Source organism: Tyto alba, unplaced genomic scaffold, assembly GCF_018691265.1.
Source record: "Tyto alba isolate M040663 unplaced genomic scaffold, T.alba_DEE_v4.0 Super-Scaffold_1000006, whole genome shotgun sequence".
Classification (NCBI taxonomy): Eukaryota; Metazoa; Chordata; class Aves; order Strigiformes; family Tytonidae; genus Tyto; species Tyto alba.
The window spans coordinates 14,539,538-14,553,343 of record NW_024881272.1 but is presented as its reverse complement, the minus strand read 5'-3'; the positions used below and the strand labels follow the sequence as shown (position 1 = coordinate 14,553,343).

Sequence of the window (13,806 nt, the reverse complement as noted above, 5' to 3'; positions counted from 1 at the left end):
GAAGTTTGGGGTCAGGGACTGTATATAAAGATTGAGGGAACAGAGTGGTTGTGTCTACATTGACAAGTACTGCAAACTGCTAGGATTGTTTCACAATCCGTGCTGATGAACTCATGTCCACACTATACACATTTCAAGAAGGGTTTGCCCTGCTCTTGTCCCATGGACTGAAAGTCCATTTACTACCTGAATTCATTAAGTGTGCCCCCAGAGAGCATACTACAACTCAGTTTAATCTGAAAGGCATCCAATTAATTCACTCTGAGACCACTTCATGATGCAAAACAAACAACAGTGAGTGGGGTCTATCAGGAGTTTTGTCTCAAAGGCACATTTCTGATTTGTACTTTAATGTGCAGATGCACTCAGTACCTCAGCATAGGAGAATGGCTTTTGCATACTGAAAGTAGGTCATGATTCTCTCCCAACTATATGTTGCAGTTGACCTCAGAACAGTGTCGTTCATATCTTCTTTACAGGGCAATAAAAAAGTCATTTTAGACAGTTAAGATTCCTTGCAAAGGACACATTTCTGATAGATGCTTAACATTATATACTAAACACAAAACGGTTTCATTTCTTTGAGTTTAGCAGATCTTGTGGAAGCTCAGAGTACTCAAAAGGTCTATAGTACTCTGCAAGAATGATTATTAAAAGCTTTTTGTGGGGATGTCATTCTTCAGTGTGCTAATTTTAGGCTGAAAGAAATAAGCTGTCTATCCTTCGGTCAGATCCTTTGAACTGAAATAACTGGTATTTCCTTCCTGAGAGGGCTCTGGAAGCAGCCATTCTAGTGGAGAGGTACACACTAAATTTTAGATGTATTAACATAGTAGGAAAGGCTAGATTTTACATTTTGAGTGGATTTTAAACTGAAGCAAAAAAATTTAAAATATAAATTTATATGCTGCTGTCCTTAAAGAAGTTTTGCTTTAAAGTTGTTCTGTTAGAGAAAAATAGCCGGTTTCTTTTTTTTTTTTTTTAAATCCCAGGGCTCATCATCTTCTGGAGGCAGCCAGTACAGTAACCAAGTAAGTACTTATTCCAAAAGGAGAGCCAGCTTGCCACTTTTGAAAATTATGGTTATTCGTGAACTCAATTAAATTCAGCTCTTATATGGATACTATGTTTAAAGAACAAAAACTCAGTAAATGAACTTCATCATTGAGTTTGGTATGTCCTAAAAATTAAACACTATGGCTTTTTTAGCAAATAGTGCCCTTGTTTTTGTGAAACTTGCCTAATGAAGGTGTCACAAAAAATAAGTGTGGGGAAAGAATGAATCAAAATGTAGCATTTTTGATTCCTTGTGGACATAATTCCATTAAGAAGAAAAACAAATCCAATCCCCCCTCTTTAAAGAGACCTCTTCTTGTATGAGGTTTCATTAAACTTGCTTAGTTTGGTTTCAGAGTCCTGTTAAATAGCCAGTCTTTTACTGCTACCTTTGGCCCAGGATTCAGCTTTCCAAATACAGAAATGCCATTCTCCAGAAATGAGCAGAGAAAAAATTTGAAAGAATGCTGCTTTAGCCTTCCCAACAAGTCACACAAAACAGAGATTTTTTTACTTTCTACCCTTGCTTAGGAACTCAGGTATTTCTCCAAGTTACCCTGTAAGGCTTGAACGCTGGTTATTAAAGTGTACTGAAAGTCCTGCTCACCTGCCTTCACTCTTACATTGCTCTCTTACTCCTATTGTCCTGGGAGAGTCATGTTTTGATTTAAGGAAATTCTACAGCATGTAATTCACTTATTTGGTATTCTTTACAGAATTCATATTCCTCTGGAGCTAGCCAGTACAGTGGACGTGTAAGCTCTTACTTTTAATATTTTACGTGATATATTTGTTTTACCATTATTTGACTTTTATCAAGTAAAGGATTATCCAGATATTTATCTCAATTTAATATTTCAAGAAACTTTATAGTGATCTATTCTCTGCTCTAACATTGTGACTTCAAGGGCAGCAAAAATACAGAGTTTATTCTGGAGAGATTACAAACAGTCAAATAACAAAATACGTGTGTCTTTGTTGCTCATCTCCATGAGTTAGATACTCCAAAATAACTGAATTTCAATATTTTTCCAGGGGCCATCATCTTATGGAGGCAACCATTATGGTGGACATGTAAGCATTAATAGTCCCCACTTTTGTAGTTTTGACCTATGCAAACTTGTAGTTTATTCATTGTCTATCCAGCTGTCTACCTTAGCTTTATTTATCTTAGTCTAAAATCTTCTCAGTAAATCTTTCTGTGTAGTGATCTGGTGCTACTGTGATTAAACAAAACAAGTTCAAATTAAGGCCATTATTTAAGGCTACGAAAAAATAGAATGTGAAATGTGGTTGACTCCTGAAATTTTCAGGAGTAGAGGTCATGTCTTTCTGAAATAAATTAGTATTTCATGAAGCTGACCAAAATTTTTAAAAGCCTCATGAAATGATTCTATGGAATGGATTTAAAGAAGTTTCAGTTTCCTTTTTCATTCATACTCAGGGTTCACCTTCCTCAGGAGGCAGCCAGTATGGTGGACAGGTGAGAATTTTTCCCTTGCAGTGTTTATTACTTTATACAAGAGACTTGGTAGTTCTCTGTGTAAAAGAACATTTTAAGGAGGTTGATTTTTTTTTTCATGTTTTAATTTATTGCTAGGTATATAGAAATTATAAATGTATGTGATACAAAGCCACAGAAGAGTATTTAGGAGATGTAATTTCTGATGCATCATGATAAATGCAGATGCATCTCACTCCTTTTTGCACAGTCTGGTTCAGTCCACTCACAGTTTTGCACTGAAAGAAATTACGTACCTCTCCTTCACATGTAGCATGGTTTAAAGGAGTACTATGACACAGATATGGAGATCATTTAATTCTTTTTGTTCAGGGTTCACCTTCTTCAGGAGGCAGCCAGTATGGTGGACAGGTGAGAATTTTTCCCTTGCAGTGTTTATTACTTTATACAAGAGACTTGGTAGTTCTCTGTGTAAAAGAACATTTTAAGGAGGTTGATTTTTTTTTTTCATGTTTTAATTTATTGCTAGGTATATAGAAATTATAAATGTATGTGATACAAAGCCACAGGAGAGTATTTAGGAGATGTAATTTCTGATGCATCATGATAAATGCAGATGCATCTCACTCCTTTTTGCACAGTCTGGTTCAGTCCACTCACAGTTTTGCACTGAAAGAAATTACGTACCTCTCCTTCACATGTAGCATGGTTTAAAGGAGTACTATGACACAGATATGGAGATCATTTAATTCTTTTTGTTCAGGGTTCACCTTCTTCAGGAGGCAGCCAGTATGGAGGACAGGTGAGAATCTCTTCCTATGTAGACCTTATCCTAACACCCAGCTTCTACAGCAAAACTTGGTACTTTTCTATTGACTGAAAAAATATTTTTAGTAAACTCTGTTAATCTGGTAATAGATGATCAGGTATCTAAAGATATATGATCTGAAACAATACAAAAAACAAGAAAGGCCAGTACTTCTGTTGTATCACAGTAAACACAGTTCTGGCCTTGTTCTACCCTCCAACCTGCTCTCCTCATTCTGGACCCGTATTCCTTCTACTGCTGTCATGGTTTCTTAGCATTAACAGTAAGGAGAGGCTGGAAGCAGATTGCATTCCACCTCAACCTATGGAACACCTCACTTCCTTCAGCAAAATGTTGTTTCAGAGAAGCAGTGTGTCTCAGGAGAGGAACAGGGGAGAATGTCAGAAGTTGTTAAGGGGTGTTCCATGCCCTCGTGAAATGAAAGATGATGGATAGGGTACCTAGTGCTGCCTAGTCATCTAGACTTTAATATGGAGTGAAATCCCCAACACACTTGTCCTTGGTCTCCAAAAAAAAATATTGTCAGACTTATCGAAGAGGGAATTAGAGGAGAAAGAGATTTGCAGTCCAAATATAGTCTCCTGAAACTATGTATATAATCCTAATAGCTCATGATTAGTATTATGGAAGATTCATACATTACAGACCATCCCTAATTTGCATAGAACACATAAAGGAATAGGTTCAGTGTTTATCTTTCTGTAACCTTTCATTGTACAACACAGAAATAAAATAGCCTTTCTTTCAAAAACCCCTAAAGAAGCTTTTTGATAGAGAAATAATTGGCACCTTTGCTTCAGGGTCCATCTTTCTCAGGTGGCAGCCATTATGGAGGACAGGTGAGAATTGGTTTTCTATTTATGGGTTGTTCTTTCCATTATTCACCTTTTCTCTCTTTCTATAAAGGGGTGACTTCCAGCAAACCAGTGTTTTATAAAGGGGTGGCTTCCAGCAAAACAGTGTTTAGGCAGAATAAATGAATACATGATCTTCTGTTGTATCAGCCCACTCAGGAAAGTAAAACATAGGAGGCTGCTGTGACCATACAATCCAGTGCAGCAGCGTTACTCACACCTGCCTGGAGCTGACTTTGATTTAATCTTTATTGTTCTGTTCAAACAGTAGCCATTGTAAAGGTCTGTAGGTTTCAGTATTGTTATAAAGGAAGTACTTGCATTCCTGTGACACTTAAATGCATGGCAAATTAAATTGTGGTTTTCTGTGACAGGTCATAAGTTAAAGAATGCGCAACAAATATAAATGCTTTCTCATTTCTTTAGGGTACAGCTTCTTCAGGAAGCAGCCAGTATAGCGGACAGGTAAAACTTCTACTTTCATAGTATTTGCAGGTTTGGTACAACTTTCATTGGAAAACTGACCCTTATTTTTTGAAAAAAAAAAAAAAAAAATCTAAGAAAGAATGGCTTTAAGACAAACTTCGGATTGCTAAGTATGGGTCTGTCTGGTTGTCAGATGATGACATGAGCAAATGTTAGAGGGGCCCGTGTGGCTGCATGGAAATGTTTCCTTAAACAGATGGTGGTTCTAAGAAGCCCATTTTTGTTGTTATGTTTAAACAGAAGCAATCTGAAAGACTAAGGACCACAGACAACAAGTGAGAATGCTACTCGGTAACACAGAAATAATCAGTTACTTATTTTTTTGCAGGGCTATTCTTCAGGAGGCAGCCAGTCTGGTGGACAGGTATGCTTTTCTTTCTCCACACCATTCAGCTGTGCTAGTGTCAGGCACTCACAATTTACTTTGCCTATCTTCCCTTCACAAGAACTGTTTTCCTTCACCGCTGTCCTTTTTGCCCAAAGCCTCAGCAACACGTTTCGTTCTTTTTCCGTGTCATTCACACATATCCCACCGGCCAGAGTAGCCAGTAATAACTGTCTGAATGGCAGTTGTATTTGAGCTTGTGTACCTGCTTTGGTGCTAAACATTCTTCTTCTTATACATTTCATGCAGATTGAATGTGCAAAGTGACACGCTGAATTGTGAACCCCTAGCCACTTCTCGGTTAGTTTTAGCAGTGTAGAAATCATCTAGTAGGCCCCCATTGGAAGCCATCTTCAGTGTTTTCTGTAACATCTGTAGCATCAAAGAGTACTGCATGTATTCCAGGTGCTCTGGCCTCTCTAAGGGAAAAAAAAAAAAAAATCTGTAGTATTACCCAGTATTTTTTACTTGTCCTTTTTGTGAGTAAGGTTTTTACTGTAAGTTTAAATGAGAAATCAGAAGATTATATTTAAAACTTTGTAAGTGCACAGATATCCTGAAAGAACAGTGGAGAGAGAAAGACACTACTTTTTAGATGGGGCTTGGTGAGTCTATGAGCAGGACTTTATGATCCGTTTTCTTGCAGTAGGAAGAGTTTGATTTACAAATTCAGAGGCCTCTTCCAGTCATAGACTCAGGAAATAAGTTTGGTTGTGTTTTATGCAGGGTGGATGTGTGTGCCCTGGTGGAAGTTCAGTAAGTATTCTCTGTCTTTGTATATTTTTCATAGTATGTACACAAACTGGAAAACGACATTTCTTTAAATCATTCTGTCTCTGAAGTTTTTTTCACATTTTGCTAAGATGAGAAATATTGAACCTGCTAAGGACAAAAATATTAAGTAACTTGCAACACTATTATTGAATTCAAAACTAGCTACCCAGATGCATTTCTTTTTTCAAAGAAATACAGGAGAAAGAAATTGCAATTTTCCCACCCAGGATTAAACAAGTTGTAATATTTTCCAGTGTCTGTATTAGAGGAAGACTAGTGCTAATTCTGTAAAATATTCAGACATGAAAAACCACTTCAAAATATTTAATTTCTTTTGGTTTGTGAGAGGTCTGGGACTTTTCTAAGAATCTTATTCCCAAATTTCTCATAGTATATCTGCTGCGTTTTGGAGACGTGTAAAAGTGCTGTTCTTATGATGGTTATAAACAGTATGATTGAACTAGTGAAATTTAGATCTAAAATCTTGGTCCAAAATGCTTCCAATTGGGAGCAGAGCAATACATTTTAAAAGTTAAGGCTATTTCAATTTTTCTGCCTAATTAGTATATTCCCTATACTTTTGTAAATACCTAAAAAAAAAAAAACCACCCCACACACAACTCCCCTCTCCCCCTAAAACAAGCACAAACAAACAAAACAACAAAAAAACACTGTTTTGCTGAAAGTAAACTAATTTACTTCTGAGGGAGGGTTCAGTTAACTGTTATTTCAATACAGTCAAAATTGCTTAAATGACTACTTCTCTTTCTCAGATTATGAAATCAAGCAAAACCCACATGCCATATGTATACCACTCATGGCATATAAACCACTTCTGAGAATCAGAAGTGACAAAACCAGCATATAAATTATCAGTTTATTTCTCTTTGCAAGCAAATAATCTGAAGGAATAAGGATGAATTGAAACTAAATCCTTTACTTGTTTAATCAACCAAACAGAAAAGCACACACTGTAAATGACTTGATCATTGCAATAGGTCAATATATTCTCTTGTTTTTCCTCTACATGGTATTGAATTCAATACAGAGTAAACATTGCTATTTTTGTTGAATACAGGGTTCTTTTGGAGGAAACAGCTACCATGGGGGACAGGTAGGCAATTTTTCTGTAACATTTACAGTTTAGTTACTCAGGAATAAATATGGCTCAGTTGCTGTATTTGCCCAGAAGCCATTAAATATTGAGTTCAGTTTAGTCACAGACATAAGGACAGTAATTCCAGAGAGTCCATGTGGCTTTTATGGAATTGCTCTTGACATTTCAGTTAAATCTTTCTATATACTAGAGCCAAGATTTTACTTTGTATTTATAGAAGCTTTCTTACCTCAAAAAAATACTGAAGAATAATTCACGGGGTTCATCTCATTGCATAAACCCCTAGTATGACGTGTAGATAAGTAGCCATTTGCCACTGCATTAATAACCATGCAAAGGTCTTCCAGTTAATCAGTGTGATGTATTGTTTAGATTAGGTCCAGGGTTTTTTGATACCAGGTGATATTTTAAAAAATTATTTACAAAAGTTTCACATGCTTTTTACAGGGTTCATCATACTCTGGAAGCAGTCAGTATGGCGGACAGGCAAGTAACTTTTCTTTTTTTTTTCAAGATCTTCTTTCTACTTGCTATGTACTAAATGAAAAATGTGACACAGTACATGTACATCCAGTCAGTTTTTCAGAGTCCTTTTACTCTCAGTAAGTATCTGAAAACAGGGACCTCAGCAACTGAAGTGGAGTAGCATGAACAAACTTCAATTTAAGGAAACTGCGTAGATCATAATTTAATCTGTTTTGCCTCAGAATGCCTCTTACATTGTGATAATTTCAATTAGTCATTTTTATGTTTCGGTTTCACATTGCTTTGACACCAGCTCAAAATCTATTTTCTGTGTTATTTTTCAATTATACTGAAACTATCCTTTTTTTTTTTTGCATTTGTTTATATTAAATACTTGGAAATTTGGCCCAAAGTATACCAATAGGTACTGCCTTGAAAATATAAATTCTGTTGCGTTACCCACAGTAATACTACTTTCCTCAATTTCAGCTGCAATTCAAGTGTCTTAGTGTAAGCAGCTCCCTATGTACCTTTTGTAGACTTAGTAGTTTTTCACTGATTGAGAAATCTTACTAGCCCAAATAGTTAACAGATGTAATGGATAGCTATCTAATAAGGTGGAACTTATTTTTCATTACAACTCTGTTTGTAATGTTTCACTCTGCTATACTAAAAAATAACTTAATTCCTTTTTACTCCACTAGCAAACATTTGAGTTCAGTATCACTCTATTAGAAAGATCATTTCTTGTAGTATGGAGAGGATTTTTTAAAAGCTGCAAAAAGAATTTTTCCCAAATTACTAACTTGGAATAATAAGGGTGCTTTTACAATAATACACATGATGCTTACTGAGCATGTTTGACCTAGCAGAAAATCATAAATATAGTAGATTTTTTTTCTCTTGAACAGAGCCATACTTAAAGACACTTTATATCTGTATGTATTTACAGACATATGTCTATATTTACATCAGAGAGTAGTCTTGGCAGGTGTTTTGTGGCTGTTTGCCAAATTTACTGCTTTCAGCTGTTAAGGAACTTAGCAATTAAGTCAGAAGTTTTTCACTGCATCTTTTTAGATTAATATATTTTCCAGATTCCTACAGACATCTCCTGTCAAAAGGTCCTTCTGTGATGTTTCATTCTGCACAGCAACAAAAAAACAAACAAACAAAAAAAAACCAGCAAACACCCAAACCCAATCTAAAAGTAACTGCTGTTATTCTGTCAACATTTAAGCACTTAAGTTTCCTGTGATTTCTTTTTTTTTTTTTTTCTTTTTTTTTTTAATAGGGATCTTCTCCCTCAGGAAGCAGACCATATGGTGGGCAGGTGAGTATATTCTCATTCCATCACTCCTAACTCTTCCCCTGTACTATCAGGTCAGTTACTTGATGCTGAAAGATACATTAATTTGGCCATTTTACTGAGCTTAAATAGTTGAGGTAATATCAATTAAAGCAATTTCAGCAAGCTGAATAAAATAATTGATTAAAATGAATTACTGTTCTGTGTAAAGTGTTCCTTTGAACATGCTATAATCACTATACTGTATTCCATAACACTGCTTTCTTGATTCAGAATAACAGAATGTCATTGTTTTGTGTGCAGTATATAGCATAAGTTTTAGGTACCCCAGTTATTTTTTGTTCAAACAACATCCAAGTAAGTTTGTCCTAAGTACTGCACAAATTGTCTCAAGACAGTGATAGAGATTTTTTCATTCAAATAATAGATATTTGATTGACTTCTAACAGGGCTCATATTCTGGAGGCAGACAACATGGTAAACCAGTAAGTGAAAAAATTTCAAGTTTACTTTTCTTTTTTCTTATATGCCTATTAAAATATATATATGTCCAGTTAGTTATGGACCAGACATTTTTATGAGAATTACTTAAATATGCAAAGCGTGTCACATCATTTACTTACTTAGGATAATCTCAACAAATGAAAACACAATATTTAATTTCACACAGTTCCATAGTTTTGAGCCAGCATTTTACTCTGTAACTGAACTTCTAGTCAATCTCTGGATTAGTTCTAGTAATCACAGAATGAGATTACAGGATCTTTTGGGTTGGGTTTTTTTGGGGGTTTTCTTTTTTTTTATCATCTTTTTTTTTTTTGTAAGGGACTTCTGAACAGTTATTTATGTTTAAATGCATAGTAATCATACACTTTGTGCTTATGGCTCACTTTTTAATTTATTTTATATGTATTTGTCTTAATTATTTCTCACTTGTTTTGTAGAAAATACTTTTCATTTTTGAAGGAAATAATAGTTGACATTTGACTGTGTATTTTCATTTTATCTCATTTCAGATCAATTTTTTTACTATGTAATTTAGATGTTGCTCTTGTCATTCAATGGCAGGAGATACAAATAAGCACACACGATGTTTTAGTTTATCTCTTGTAAAAAATAAGATGCATCCACCTGTTACTAAAAAATGGGCACAAATGTTAAATTTTTTTATACATGAATCATAAAGGTGAGACATTTTGTGTACCATGTTTGATGGCATTTCTTAGAGTCAATGTTTTTAAGATTTCCTGTTCACAACTGCATTCAAATAAAAAGAGCAACTTTGCCAGAAAACTAAATAAGACACTTGTAGAACATCTTTTCAGTATCTGCTTTTATTTTCAGTTACCCTTCTTATTAGAGCTTCTTCAAGTAGGGCTGTAAAGGACTCTAACATCTACCTTTTTTTTCCACCCAAATCTAACTGTAGACTGATTCCACATGAATTAATGTTTAATTGGACCTTATTATTCTACACTTTCTATATATTAAACACATCATAACTACAAAACAGCTCTTTCTTCTTGAGAACTATGAATTAAATTTTCTGACTAATACATCATTCAAAAGAATACTTGTAACAGAAAGATCCTAAATATTTCTATTTCAGATAAGTTTTTCACTGGGGTTTTTGGATGACTGGACACAAAATAGTGTTCATTATCCTGTCGTCCTTTATTCCAGATAGGAAGAATACACTGAAGAACAAATAGGCTTAGAGTCAAAAATGGGTATCTTTTTTTCAGGGCTCATTTTCCTCAGGAGGCAGTCATCAAGGAAAGCCTGTAAGGATATTCTTATTTGAAGTATTCCACAACCAAGTTAGAAATGTGGATTTTTAAAATAGGTAACAATAATGAGAGTGGAATTTAAAATTATGTTACAATGGTAAATGTCTGAGAAAACTGACCAATAAAAATTTGAATATTTTGGTAAACTTGAACCTTAGGATGAGGCAGCATTCATTCCTCCCATAGGAAAGTTTTGATATACTCTGTTACTTACTCATAGGAACATGCTTGGATCATTCTATTAAGAATGATGTATTCAAATATCAGGATAACTGTCTCAGTTTCAAACTTTGTAGTTCAGTCAATGACATATTGCTTTGAACATCCTCTGAAACTGTTCATGGAATAAAGAGGACATAGCTGTGCTTACTTGAGACCATTCAATTGAAATAGGGAAATAAAGTGCAAGGAAAATGGTAAAATCAAAGTCAGTATCAAAACTACTGATATCTAGGACACTTTCAAGACTGCTGTGTGCTCTTTGGGCACAATTCACCGGAAGTCTTGTACAACAAAAATAAGTAGTTTATAATTATTTTACAGGGCTCCTCCACCTCCGGAAGCACTTATTCTGGTAAACCGGTAAGAATACTTTCATCAGAACATTTTCATCTTCTTTTCTTAATAAACAAAGAAGCTGGGTGGTTGAGAGAGCAATTTTGGGATGATCTGGTCTGAAGAGAACATTCTGTATTAGTTCCATTTGTACTAGAGCATATTTAAAGAAACTGCAGTGGAAAACACAGCCTCCACCTGGAAAAGTTATTTCAATATCAGTTATATTTTAAATCTGAATGTCTTGCTTCACATTGCAGTTAATGGCCTTGTTACATTTTGCTGTCCTCTATTTTTAAATTCCTGTTCTGTGTAAATTTTATAGACTCTGCTCAGTTAATTCCTTCACTTTTTTTTTTTTTTTTTTCATAAGATAGATTGTTGAGTTTTTCACTGGCAGGTTACCTGGTTTTGCACTTTATTTTTTCAGTACTCATCAGTTTTTAACAACCTCTTTCAACTATAGGGATGGAAAACTGTATGGAATATAATGGAGTGAGAGAAAAGTAGACTTTTTCCCTTTCATCAATTTGTAGCTGAAATTTTCAGATGTAAAATGAGAGCGTGTGTAACTAGAACTATTTACTTTATCCATGCAAAGCTACTTTCCTCTTGAATAACTTAATAGCTTAACCCACATTGGTTTTAACATTTGTTGATCACAGGCAAAACTATGTTCAAAACTGTTAAGTGGGAGCAGGTCTAGATTTATTTGTTTGTTTGTTTTCAGAATTCACCTTCCTCAGGTGGCAGTCAAGTGGTAAGCACTCTTCCTCTTTGTACTTTCTACTGGTTTCTTGCTATACGTATTGTAGAAAAAGTATAAAGTATTGTTTACACTGTGAGGTAGCTCCTAGATTTCCTTTATCTGAATAAATGTTTGAGAATATACGTCCAACATAATAAATGGCAATAGTATCAACAAAAATGAGGAAAAGTGGGACCATGTAAATGCTTTATACTTTCAATCCTGCCTATCACTTGAAAACTGAACACCGGTTGATTTATGGGTACTGTAAGTGTGGCACATCATCTTGTAACATCAGATGTGTTTGCATAATAGAAGGGGCTAATCAGAAAAGATTTATCTGAAACTTTCTATGCTTTTATAATAGTAATAAATAGAACTATTTTAAATTGGGTTTATCAAATTGCTCTCTTTTTTTTTATAGAGCTCTGCTGGGAAACACTCCACTTCCCGACTCCTGATGTTATTCAGTGTTTTGAGTGTCTTTGCTCTCTCTGCTGCTACACCAAAATGGTCTATATGAACTTCTGAAGAGTTGCTCGGCATCCTAGACATGGATTATATTCAGTAATATTAGATTAATTACTTGATGTAAGAAAAAAATACCCTTAAGTCAAATTGGCAGATGCTACTTGGCTGTTATGTTGTATGTCTAGCTAGTATGTCATGCCTCTCCTTAGTTTACCTTTGGTTTTAGTCATTAGTAGATATCATTAGTTTTGTCAGTGTTTTAGGCATCATTTTAAGAGAGCATATTGTACCCTACCTATATGATATATTTTTATTTCTGATGGGGAATGTGATGAACACCTATCTGAAATCTGATCGGTGCAATAAATACTTAAAAAATAGTAGGTGTTAACCAAAATGGAGAAGGTCAAAAAAGTTGTTATATATGCAAACTGAGCACCATGCCTGGTCATCACCACATAAAACCAGGCTAACGTAAACATCTGATAAGCAGTCTTCCATGGGACAGAAGAAAAGATGCTAAAATAATCAGTCTTGGTTTTAGTCTATTGCAATCAAACTAAAGTTCAATATGGAGGTTGCAAAGCCAAAAAAAAAAAACACTCCATGGCACTGAAATTTTGAGAGGTTAATTAAAGTTTATTCACTAGAGAAGTCAAACAACTCAGAGCAAGAACTGCTGAACTCTGTTCAAACTGCATGCAAATATCTGGAGTTCTGTAGAGAAGCATGAGAGGCAGTGCACCCTACATTAGTCTGAAAGTCTAGAAGCTGCTGAAAAACAGTGTTTTCCCTTGGGAAGGAATGGAAATGTAATTAAGTTCATAAAACTGATAGTATCTTGGCTGCTTTCTCAAGTATTTAGTCTAACCTGTGATACCTGATATACCTGAAAGTTTCATTTCAAGGATGTCGACATCTGAAAGCAGGTACAGGAACTGTGGTCACAGAAAGATCATGGCCCACTTTTGAGTTCAGCAGCAGTTCCACATTTTGCAGCAAACTCCTTTGGAGCTGCCGGAGCCGCCTTCTGCTTGTGCAGTGACCCTCGCTCTGGCGCCTTGTTGGCAGTGGTGTGTGTGTCCCTTGTCCGGCCGCCCCTGCAGCTCCTGCCTCAGCCACGGGCCAAGCTCCTCTGCTGTTAACAAAGTGCATTCCCCTAAAGCGTACTTCTGATTACCATCTCATTGAACGTGCGCCTAGTATTAAAATTACATTTATTAGTAGTATGCTTGTCTCACATGGTTTACAATTGTCATCGATGAAATACATTTCCCTCAAGTTCTGCTACCACCTTCCGTGGGGCCCGATTTCGCCCGTGCTGCGCTGCCCCCACACCCTATCCTTTGCCAACCGTCAGTAAATCAACCTCAGTCTCTGAAGCTGTAATTGAAGCATAAAGGAGTTCTGCTTAAATGTGATCTTCAAACTTGGGTGGACAACTTGTTTCTTTGGAATACGCAACAAGGTTCTGTTTGAGAGGCCCGCATCTACTTGGACCTAGC

At 35.6% G+C, this 13,806-nt stretch overlaps 1 protein-coding gene across 18 annotated transcripts in view; it reads left to right on the top strand.

The window, feature by feature from the left end:
* The window catches only part of LOC116963542 (hornerin-like), an 84,115-nt gene extending 70,588 nt beyond the window's left edge, over positions 1-13,527 (top strand). For 13 of the 18 annotated variants that reach the window (XM_042784686.1, XM_042784729.1, XM_033000807.2 and 10 more), the window contains 18 exons: positions 993-1,031; positions 1,773-1,811; positions 2,092-2,130; positions 2,501-2,539; positions 2,891-2,929; positions 3,282-3,320; positions 4,148-4,186; positions 4,628-4,666; positions 5,016-5,051; positions 5,799-5,828; positions 6,925-6,960; positions 7,411-7,449; positions 8,723-8,761; positions 9,187-9,222; positions 10,483-10,521; positions 11,071-11,109; positions 11,813-11,842; positions 12,255-13,527. In XM_042784686.1, the coding sequence (XP_042640620.1) occupies positions 993-1,031; positions 1,773-1,811; positions 2,092-2,130; positions 2,501-2,539; positions 2,891-2,929; positions 3,282-3,320; positions 4,148-4,186; positions 4,628-4,666; positions 5,016-5,051; positions 5,799-5,828; positions 6,925-6,960; positions 7,411-7,449; positions 8,723-8,761; positions 9,187-9,222; positions 10,483-10,521; positions 11,071-11,109; positions 11,813-11,842; positions 12,255-12,353 (735 nt within the window). In that variant the 3' untranslated portion in view covers positions 12,354-13,527. The remainder of the gene's footprint in view (positions 1-992; positions 1,032-1,772; positions 1,812-2,091; positions 2,131-2,500; positions 2,540-2,890; positions 2,930-3,281; positions 3,321-4,147; positions 4,187-4,627; positions 4,667-5,015; positions 5,052-5,798; positions 5,829-6,924; positions 6,961-7,410; positions 7,450-8,722; positions 8,762-9,186; positions 9,223-10,482; positions 10,522-11,070; positions 11,110-11,812; positions 11,843-12,254) is intronic. The other 5 variants (XM_042784711.1, XM_042784719.1, XM_042784696.1 and 2 more) reach the window with 5 other exon arrangements.
* The last annotated feature ends 279 nt before the right edge of the window (positions 13,528-13,806 follow it).